We start from the raw sequence: 11,766 nt of genomic DNA on the forward strand, positions 1-11,766 counted from the left end.
AAATACAGTTTGTACAGTATAAAAACCATTACGCCTGTTGACTGTCATGTCGTGTACAAACTGAGCTCCAGTCTATGGTCTACCTGTGAAAGTTTAATGCCACACATGCTCTGTATGAATGACTCTTGCTATTTGTCATCAGCCAGATAAAGTGTTTCATGACACCTGCAGAAAAAATAATAAACCAATAAACCACAAAGTGAGAAATGATGAAATACCAACACTTTCCAAAGCCACAAGAGATTTTCCCAGCTTTTAAGGCCCTGGGTGAGATAATAAATCAGTGAAGAAGAAAATCAAAAGAGGAACCTCGCTGTTCAGATGTGTTTGATTGAGAGGAACCGAAAGAGACACAGAGGCACATTTTAAAGATTAGGTCATCTATCTGGGGCGAGTGAGGTTGGTGACTGGTCACTCTTGTGGGTGGATCCTTTGCCTCACCAGAGGAAGTTCAGAACTTCAAAAAAAAGAAAAAAACACCTGAGATGTGTGGGGACGTGATGGGAAAGTTATAATGGTGAACATGGTCGCATGTGTCTATAACTGACGGGAATGGAAGTGACTGTCTAGATGAGCTCCATAAAAACGTCAGTTGATCCACACCACAAAGTTGATAATTTTGTGGGAGAAAACAGCACTTCTTTCCATTTTGTTTGGATATTAAGCAAATACACTTTGTCTAAGCACAGTTGGTGATAGCATAGACCGTGTACAGTTGGAACACTTTTAGATTTTTATATTACCACACAAAAACCAAAGTAAAAACATGGATTTTTTTCATGTGATATTTCTTTTATTTGTCTATAAAATAATTTATTAAAATGTTCATGTCAGGTACAGTTAAAAACAGTACCCTAGTAGAGTAAACACTATACTTTAATAAATAAAATGAAATACAAATATTTATTTATTTTAATTTTAAATTTTAATTAGCGTAACTGACTCATTTCAAATGTTATAATGTCTTAAAATAATACATCTAATTTTGATTCTCAAACAAATGGTTGTTTGTCTCCACCTATAGGTCTTAAAATGTTTCTACACATTATGCGATGTTCTGGATGCGCAATGAGGGTTCACAGAAACAGACATCACTGGAATGGAAGTGACTGTCTAGATGAGCTCCATAAAAACGTCAGTTGATCCACACCACAAAGTTGATAATTTTGTGGGAGAAAACAGCACTTCTTTCCATTTTGTTTGGATATTAAGCAAATACACTTTGTCTAAGCACAGTTGGTGATAGCATAGACCGTGTACAGTTGGAACACTTTTAGATTTTTATATTACCACACAAAAACCAAAGTAAAAACATGGATTTTTTTCATGTGATATTTCTTTTATTTGTCTATAAAATAATTTATTAAAATGTTCATGTCAGGTACAGTTAAAAACAGTACCCTAGTAGAGTAAACACTATACTTTAATAAATAAAATGAAATACAAATATTTATTTATTTTAATTTTAAATTTTAATTAGCGTAACTGACTCATTTCAAATGTTATAATGTCTTAAAATATTTCATTCTACAAAAATAATTTTATTTCAGCTCTTTCTTTTGCTCCAGTTCTTTATTATAATTAGCAGAATATCTATTATATTCAGATGTTCTGCTATTCAATAGCCCACAGTTCATTGGTAAATCAATGAAGAATTAAGATTAAGTAATATTAATATTAAACACTTAAAAATACAACCGTAAAAACACAGGAAATAACATTCCCTCAGTCTGAAAGTGAGTAACTCACTCATTGAGAAAAGACCTCAAGATGGCTGTGGACATCACAGATCTTCAGCATTTATTCACTGTTGGTGTGATTGGGGCTTGAGAATTGCACAGACTCTGTTGAATCGGATGGAAAATGCCATTGTTAAAACACTCACCAGATGGCAATATTTCCCAATTCTCCAAAGTTCACCAGACCTGCAGATAATTGAAAACCTCACACAAATGTCAAGAAGCCCCTACAGAGAGGCCCAAAACTCATCAAGTAGGTTACTTTATGTGTGCGATGTGACTTTTTTTACATGAAATATTAACCTATATTATTGTAATCGATGGTCACTGTGAAAGGAGTGTAAAGGATAAGGTCTGACAGGTTTTCTTCAAGGCCTCCATTTAATGAAAAGGGGGAAAACAATCAGCTGATCAGTGCTTCAGAATTAGTTGGAGTTGAAAGACAGGGAGAGGCAGCATTTGCCGGTTTCATGAGAAAGGAGCAGGAAGAGAGGAAGAATGAGAAAGACTGTGCCTAAATTGCTAGTGGGCTGCCTAGCTAGATGGCATTTCTACAATGCGCTAGAAATCATTTTATGTGATTCAACTGCTAAACAACGCCCAAGCCTTTTGATTAATAGAATACACACATATGGGGGCTCAAAGATTTAGTAACAACAAGAGTTAAATTATAATTAAAGGAATTGATTGGGAATTTTGCATGAGGACAAAAAAATAAAAAATCCCCACTCAGCTTTCGCAACTGCGGAGCAAATGTCCGTCTGCAATATGTCTGTTAAAGCTCGCTTCATCTAGATGCATCTGCTGTGAACAAACATCTGATCTGCATACATTTACATACATGTACATACATTCTAAATCATAAACATCTTAAAGACATCTTCTAAACGTCTATTTGACATCTGCTGGAAAACATCTTATAGACGTTTTGCAGATGAGCAAACACTCTAAAAAAATACGTCTTGCAGATGTAAATGCAGACGTCAAATAGACGTCTCCGTGATGTACGTGTGCTACCAGGTTCATATTTATCACGTGGATTCGCCATGTTGACCAACAGAAAGCTGCTTGTTATGAAGGTGACTTCTGTGTGAGCTGTGCTTCATACATAGCTATACTACTGACGATGGACCCTTTTCACATGTCCACCATAGTTGGGTAAACTTCTGTAGCAGTGAATGGGAGACTACACCAAATATATTTATTTGCGTTCCCATTTGCTCAGATAGCAAAAGAAAAATTCCACGATAGTGTTTCCATGACTTTTTTCCAAAAAGAGGGGAAAAAAAAAAGTAACGTGGTCAGAAGAGAAAACATTGTCAAATGTCCGCACTCCCACAGCCGTTGTAGCTATTAGAAACACCATCACTGCAGCGTAAACTAGTTGTAATTTGATGCAAAGGTACAAGAAGTATAGTTTTATAAATGTACATTTAAAAAAAATACAAACTTTGCAGGATGACCATTGCAATGCCTCATCACATTTTCCCGCGATATTTCGTTCACTTCATCATAAAACAAGAATCAACGAACAACATGGCGGTCACCTGAGGAGGCAGTCAGACCAAGACTGCTGCTTGATAACATTGACAACATAAGTTTATCAAAGTTTTAAATGTCATAAACATATGACAAAAACAGTGCTTGTTTAAAAATTAATTAACATAACAACACATGTCTAATTGTTCTAAATTGCATAAGTCAATTTTGGTTGCAAGATGAACCACACCAAATTGCGCACCCGAATTTTTTTCCCTAAGCAGGCAGCTTGCAAGTTTAAACGTCAAAATGCTGTCTGGGTAGGCAGCTCACTAGGGTTTTGAGACAGCCCTAGAGAGGGCGGAGGAATAGCGCTAATGCCCGCAAATCAAAACACGATCCGCTTCAAGTTTTCTCTGGGTTGTAGAAAGTAAGTTGTTTGACATGGAGAGTACAAGTCATAGAGGATGACAAACTTTTGACATATGTTTTCAGGAATGTGTTTTTCTCCATCATGTCCAGATGATGATGGCCAAAGTGCAGCTGAAACTTTTCATAAGTGCTGGGGAAAGGAGTTTTCATGTAAGTTAAGAGAGAGCGGACCAGGATCCCTGTTCAAGTCTGTTCGTTTTATTAGTTAAGACTTGTGTGTATATTTCAGTATTCATCATCTACACGTCTGCCTGTATCTGCTGTGACACTTACTGGATTTTAACGTAAAACATTCAGACGATTCAAAACTTCAACTCAGCTTTATTCCTAACCTGTCAGATTGGCTTTATTGACGCCAACATAAGTATTGAATTTAACGGACATCATGCAGAAGCTGAATTCGGTAAACAGTCACGCGGAGCTCCAGCAGCGGCTGGCGGATCACGGCGGATCCGGAGACACTGCGCTGGAGAACGGCACGAAACACATCCCGAGTCCCGCGGAACCTGTGGATACGGTTCAGTGCTCCAGCAGAAAGATGCTGGTCGGGCTGGACATCCTCTGTTTGCTCGTGGGTAAGAGAAAGAAAGTTGGTTGACACTTTGTAGTAACTTAGATTATGATGTCAATGATATAATGCTATGTTATTGCTTGAAAGATATTATGAAAAGTCAGCAGAACTTGTACTGGGTTACACTTTATAATTACAAGCATTATATAATGCTTTGCAGGTCAAATCAAAGTTTCATGACGTTTCTATTAGAACGTACATGATCATTTATTTAGCATTATATAATGTAGTAATGAAGGTTATTGAAAATGTTGCCAAGCTGAAGTGTTTTTTTCCACCCCCTCCCCTCCTAAGCAAAGAAAACAAGTTTAAAACACCACAACAGATTTATTTGTAGGTTGTGGAGCTTCCACTTCATCTGTTTACCTCATAACAAAAAAACTTTTCTCCACAAAAGATATTGTTTTCCTGCTGTCAAAACATGACACGGGAACAACATTTCAAAAGTGGAGAAATACAAAGTTGCTCCATCCAAATAATCCTCTCAAAAGCCAAACCAGAGCTTAGGAAAAGAAAATAATAAGTTCATAACCTCTACGCACGTGGTGTGTGTGTGTCTTGAGTTTAGAGTTGGCAGGAAAGTTTGTCCTGGGAAATTCAGTCGTATCCATGGAAACAAGCAGTTCTCCAGAGAAAAGTGAAACTGCCTTTTCAGATGCCCTGAACTGCATGTGTTGTTTACTTGAATTGTTTTGGTTATACTTTATTGTAGCTTTCATTAAAACAGTATTAGTTTCACCGTAAAAAATAGTGAAACTGCACAATTGTTTGTGCTCCTACCTGATCTGACCCATATTTATTTATTTATTTTTCTTTCAACCTTATGTAGTCAAGATTATTGTCAAATAAAATAATATTTTGGTCCTTATGAAACACATTTATTAGGTGACAAACTTTGTTTCATCAAAAAAGATTTTCTTACTTAGTATTTTTGTCTTGTTTTCCATTACAAATATATAAACATTCTTAAATCAAGATACATTTACTTGAGAAGCAAAATGACTTAAGATATTAAGTCTTGTTTTTTTTTTTAACTATCAGAATAAAAAAATATATAATAATCTGCCAATGGGGTAAGAAAAATAATCTTGTTTGCCCTTGAATTAAGTTTTTTTTCTTACCCCATCGGTGGATATTTTTCTTGTTTTAAGCAAAAACAAAATTTTGATGAATTTTCCAGAAAACAAGACAATATTTTAAGTAATTATACTTCTCAAGTAAATGCGTCTGCCGTTTTGATTCAAGAATGTCTAGATATTTATACAAAAAAAACAACATTATTAATGAAAGTTATTATGAAGTGTAAAGTTTCTCTGCCACTTCCCAAAGACTTTTTCATCTGCACAAATCCTAGCAAAATGTTGTCCTGTTAGTTTGTTGACGCATTTACTGCTGTCTGCAATGCTGCTAGTAAAATTAGTTAACACCCCATCTGTTTCAGATGATTTAATGTGTCACAGCAACATTCACAACAGGGATGAGGCGATAAACACTTCAATTGTGTTTTTTTGTCGTTGCTTTTGGTGTGCCAAATAGAACCTGTCCAGGCAGACAGACAGGTTACAGTAAGTTCTTCACCGGCTTGACTGTGCGGATCACTCACATAAGACCTGCTGTAAGCCTCCAGAGAAAAGTCCTTGTCCCACAGAATCTGTTTTTAGAACAGTGTCTGGTTCCTGCTTGAGGTTTATGGAGGAAAGGGCCTCCTTTGATTTAGGATGATTGTCACTTTCTGACTTATGATGTTACAGTCATGCACTCAGCAGGTTTGTGCACTCTAACCGGATTAATATGTGATTAAGAAAGAGGAGTTCTTATAACCTTGTGATGACAGACTGCAGTATGTCGAGAGTGAGCAGAGAGGAACTGTGCTGTGGGATGAGGCATGACGTGATAAATGACGGGGTCATTTGCGATTGCTCACTCTGGGTACCATCGTGCGTGCATTTCCCTCTTTTGATGGACGTGGAACTGTCAAACATTCAGAGCCACATGATGCAGCTCATTTATGCTGTATTCATCTGAAGTATTGAAATGTTGCTTTCTGGTACCCTTGAGCATGAGTTTGAACTGAATGTAATGTTTGCACTTCTCAGACACTTAAAGGGTTAGTTCACCCAAAAATGAAAACTCTGTCATTAATTACTCACCCTCGTGTTGTTCCAAACCCGTAAGACCTTCGTTCATCTTCGGAACACAATTTAAGATATTTTTGATGAAATCTGAGGGCTCTCTAACCCTCCCATAGACAGCAAGGTAACTACTACGTTCAAGGTCCAGAAAAGTACCAAGATGATCGACAAAGTAGTCCGTGTGACATCAGTGGTTTAACTGTTAAGTTACAAAGCTACGAGAATACTTTTTTGCGCAAAGAAAACAAAAATAACGAGTTTATTCCACATTTTCGTCTATACTGCGTCACTTGTAGACGCGCGTTACTGACAGTATCATGACGCGAGTGTGTGGCGGCGCCGGCGCTGACCCAGATCCGGCGTGATGACTTATTATTATTAATTATTACGCCGTTATTTTTGTTTTCTGCAAAAAAGTATTCTCATAGCTTTTTGGGTGAACTAACCCTTTAATTGCATTACATTTGAATGAAACTCTACTGTAGTTTCATCTATACTTAAAAATCTTTTTGAACCACTTAAGTAGGACTTAAATACATCTTTATATGTAATTTCATAATTACTTCTTTTGTCTTTGAAATATGGTTAAATTGTAATGCTGAATGTACTGGCAAGCACTTATGGAAAACTAAAATATACTTTAATATCATTTCTGTTGAAAAATTTTATGTCATTTATTTAAATATATTATTCATTTGATATTTATAATGATGAAGGTGCAATTTTGTGCATTCAGAAAATATTCATTAAATATGATTTATTTTATATTTATTTTAAGACTTTTATTTTGAAATAAAAAAGTGCACTGTTCAAAAGCATCCTTAAGTGTGTTAAGAAACATAGTCATGAAAGTGGACTCTCTTTAAGTACACTTGAGCTTTATTTCATTAATATGATCTTATCTGCAATTACATTGTTTTAAAATATGCTTTTACATTCGATACAATTAAGTGCACCTCTTTTTCACAAGGATATGTTGGATTGAATAATTGGATTCTCTATTTGGATGAAAATAAGACTAATAAAATGGAAAGATATGTTTCTAAAATCTGCGACTACAACCTTTGACTGCACACAAGTTGAATTCTGCATAATACACCAAGTTTATATGTTTCTGGTCAACTATGAACATCTTTCAGATTGACTAATGAACAATATTATTTAGATAGAAACTTAGCAACCTGGCTCGTTAATATAGAATGTGCAGTTATAGTTTTGACTTTATTGACCATTTACAGTTTTATAATATAAAACATATTTTACTGACTCTAAAATCTGATTGGATGAACTATATTCAAAGGTGCTGCAAAACACACCTGTGACTACACAACAGTTGAATTCTGCGGGATATTAATGCTGCAAGTTGTAAACAACCTACATTCAATGAATAATATTTATTGGTGTAAGTTTATTCTGCATTTTATTACCAGCATATTTGAATGTTTACTAAACATGGTGTCTGCATCGTATTGCTCTTGGCGTACTGTGTTTGAAGCTTGAGCCCATCGCAGGCTGAAGGATTGTAACTGATTTCTGTGTTGTTTTTTCAGCAGTGAATAGGGTATTCATGCCACGGCATTCTGATCCACTTTTAATAACCCAACAAAGCTGGAATAAGAGCAGCTTTGATGGCGGATCTGTCGGAGAAACTCTTGCTGTGCATGTGAAAGTGAGCGCTGACTGCATCAGCAGTGGAAAACAGCACTGCAGATTGATTACAGAGGCACTCAGACACGCTGAGACGATCGATCACTCACTTGGCTCCGCTTCTCTGCAACTCTTTTGTCAGTACATTCCACTCGGCCAGACTGCGATACATAAGGAAGTTCTGGAGAAATGCTTGCCCTGGAGATCTGCTTGAGTACCTGTGGCTTGAGCGGGTCAAAGGTGAAAGTGTGAAAGAAAGGTCACAGGCATACCTGAGTGCATGTTATGAGAGAGCCTGTTGAAACAAGCACTACTGATTCCCTATCACCCTCTTCCACAATTTCACAATCCTCATATAGCAGTGGAAAGAAAAAATATATATATTATATGTTGGACCAACTTATATGGTCGTATTGCTGCAGGACAGTACTGTGTCAGATCTCACTTTGAAACTATTGAATGTTTGCCAAAATAAACATTGCTTTTTTGCCTCATCTGAAAGTAAAAAACGAAGTTTAAAAGGTCATGAAGTTTGAAGGTCATATGCTTTACAGATGGAGACCGACAGTGGATGGATAGATGGTTTTTAAAGTTTTTGTAAGAATCTATTAATTTATTCCATATACATATATAAAATGTAAATATATGTGCAAAAAATGTGCATAATAGAAATATAGGTTAAAAAAAAAGATTGAAATATTATTTCATTTTATAAATCTATAAATAAAAAAATTAATCATGAATATATAGATCTGAATTTAAAAATATGAAATTTCCATTTAAATAACTTTATCTAATAAATAATCGAATATTTATACTTTTCTGACAACATTTTCATTTAATTTAATTTAAAAGTAAATCCTGAATATATAGATCTGAATTGATTGAAAATCTCAAATTTACTTTTAAATAACTTTAAATGATCCAAATATAATATTTATATTATTTATAATGTAAATATATCAATCCTGAATATACAGTACATACACCTCTAAATAAGTACACAAAATCTACATATATCTTTATATATATATATTTTTACAAATCTGTATTTAAAAAGTAAATTCTGAATATATAAATCTGCAATTATGTAAATCTGAATGTTCTATGTGGTTGTTAGGCAGTTGCTAAGATGTTTCTTTGGTTTCTAAGGTGTTTTGTCAAATAAAATCAAGACAAAATCAAGAAAAAGTACCATAGTAGTACCATGAAAATATACCATACAATATACTTGATAGCATATGTTTATTTGAAATATATATATTTTTTTATAGATAATGGTATATAATTTTTTTTAAATGAACCATTGACCAGATCAGTGAACAATGGTACTGTCAGTGGTAGTGGTTTTGTGAATGATTTGGTTTTAATGATTCAGTGTTCATTTGAACCCTGAGTGCCTCACCAGATTTGTACAGGTAAGACGCCCACAGCTCTGATCTAAAGGAAATGACTGAGACATCAAAGCAAAAGACACAGACATGGCAGTGTGTGTGTGTGTTAACATCTCATTGAGTGAGTAAAGCATTTATTTAGAGAGGACAGGCGTCCTATCAGATGGAGTGATGCTGTACCTGAATGAAGCTCCTCTTCCTGTTTATCACTTCTCTCTCCTTCACCTTTCCTCTCTGCCACAAAATGCAGCATCAAATCGAAGGCGCTCTTACAAAAGAGCCAGTGGAGTGTGCGGCAGTGTGAGGCCTGTAGGTGTGTGCGTATAAAGTGTCTGTTTGTATAAAACATCTTGTGTTTCCATTGAGTTGGCAGAGAAAGCTGAGATTGCAGCACGCTGGAGCATGTCAGTTATGTGGGCGGCAGCACATTCAGGCCTGCTCATGAGCACATGGTGTCTGCCATTTCCACATGCTCATTCATGTTGATAAATGCAAATGGATCTCTGCTCTCTTCACATTAATAGCTCAATCATAATGTCAATGTGACAGTATAAGTAGTATCAAATATGGTATTGGTAAATAAGTAAAAGTAATTACACATAATTACATAAATCCAAAAATAATAAACTATTTTATATATATCATAATACATATATAATAAAATATAATTTTGTAAATCTGTATAAAAAAGTAAATCCTGAATATATAGATCTGAATTTATAAATGTAAAATGAATATATAAATGCAAAACTACAATTTAAAAGAACTATGAAATATTCTTATAAATAATCTAATATCTATATTTTAGTAATATTAATCCATATAGCTGTAATGTGAAATGTTTAGTCTAAATGTAAGATAAACATTTTTTACATTTCTATAAGTAAATAAATTTTGTAATACATAAATCTTAATGTATCTGAATGTTTATGTAATTTCTTTTAAAATAAATTGTAATTCATTATATATTTATCTGTAAAATAAATATTTAGCTTTACAATTATTCAATTAATATTTACTTATATTTGGTTTTACATGTTTTATTTATGTTCATGTATAATAAATGATAAAATATTTAAACAATATATAGTTTATATATGTTTAGATTTTATTGAATTATATTGTGCTTTTATTTTATTATTTCATTTATATAATTTAATGGGAAATAATGAAATAAAATCTCAATATAATTCAATAAAATCTAAACACGCGCGCACGCACACACACACACACACACACACATTAGTTTAACTATATATATATATATATATACATAGATATATACACACACACACACACACACACACACAAACACACACACACATATATATATTTAGCTTTTACAGCTGTTTACACCTGTTTTATTAGCAAATAATTGTCAGAGGGAGTGTAATTGTACTATCTACTCTCATTTGTTCAATAAATGACCAGAGAGACCACCCTGCCATTATCTCTGTCTGTGTTCTCCCCTCTGGCTAAAGTGCATTAGTCTAGCATCAGACTCGCTCTAAGCTACTCAACACTGATCCAGTGCAGCCTGCTGGAGCCTGCCAACTCTCTGTTGTACACAGGGTTACAGCTCTAAATGAAGAAACCGCCCAGGGCCATGTGTGTTTGCTGGTGGATTAATACTGTTGTTATGGATTTGGTGAAAGGTCAGAGGTTAAAGGACAGTGCTGGCTGAGATCTATGATAGCAGCAAGTCTCTCTCATGAGTGAAAGGAAACCAGAGTGAATCCTGCCGAGAGACACAACAAATTAGAGGATTATACTCTTTTTTTCAAGAGAGGAGCAAATGAGTGGCAGTTAGCAGCACAATTACCACAGCTCTATTACTGAAAATTATGCTCTGAAAATATGCAGCCTTGTCTGTTCCACCGCTTTGAATCAGACAGACGGGTTCCCCCTTAAGATGTGTCATATTGACTGTATATTAGGGGTGTAACGGTACACAAACATGACGGTTTGGTTCGTACCTCGGTTTTTACGTCACTGTTCAGTATGGTTTCGGTAGAGCAGGGGGAATACTAAACATAAAATAGCTTTTTTTAATATTTAACAGTGTTTTACTGAACAAATTGCTCTTTCTTTGAATAAATGTAATTCAATCATGACAACTCTCGGAACATTTTAGCATGGTGATGGATATGACAATGTTAATGTATTTGGTCTTGGCGGAACAGATCTGCTACGCTGCTGTTGGTTATTGCTGTAGTTGTAGATTATTGCTGCTACTGCAAGCAAGTACAGGAACTTGCTACTGCCAATGCATATGGCGATACGGTGCCATGAGCATTTAAGACATACTGCTGCTGCACAAATAGCATATAAAATAACCCCGTAGCAGATCTATACAGGTGGAGCTGGGGAAG

General features: G+C 35.0%; 1 protein-coding gene across 1 annotated transcript in view; it reads left to right on the plus strand.

Moving 5' to 3' along the window:
- The first annotated feature begins 3,596 nt into the window (after positions 1-3,596).
- Positions 3,597-11,766, plus strand: part of LOC107744960 (phospholipid phosphatase 3-like) — a 34,228-nt gene continuing 26,058 nt past the window's right edge. The window contains exon 1 of the mRNA XM_016558786.1: positions 3,597-4,225. Coding sequence (XP_016414272.1) covers positions 4,036-4,225 — 190 coding nt within the window. The 5' untranslated portion in view covers positions 3,597-4,035. The remainder of the gene's footprint in view (positions 4,226-11,766) is intronic.

The sequence above is a fragment of the Sinocyclocheilus rhinocerous genome, unplaced genomic scaffold (assembly GCF_001515625.1).
Source record: "Sinocyclocheilus rhinocerous isolate Xijiao unplaced genomic scaffold, SAMN03320098_v1.1 scaffold1219, whole genome shotgun sequence".
Taxonomy (NCBI): Eukaryota; Metazoa; Chordata; class Actinopteri; order Cypriniformes; family Cyprinidae; genus Sinocyclocheilus; species Sinocyclocheilus rhinocerous.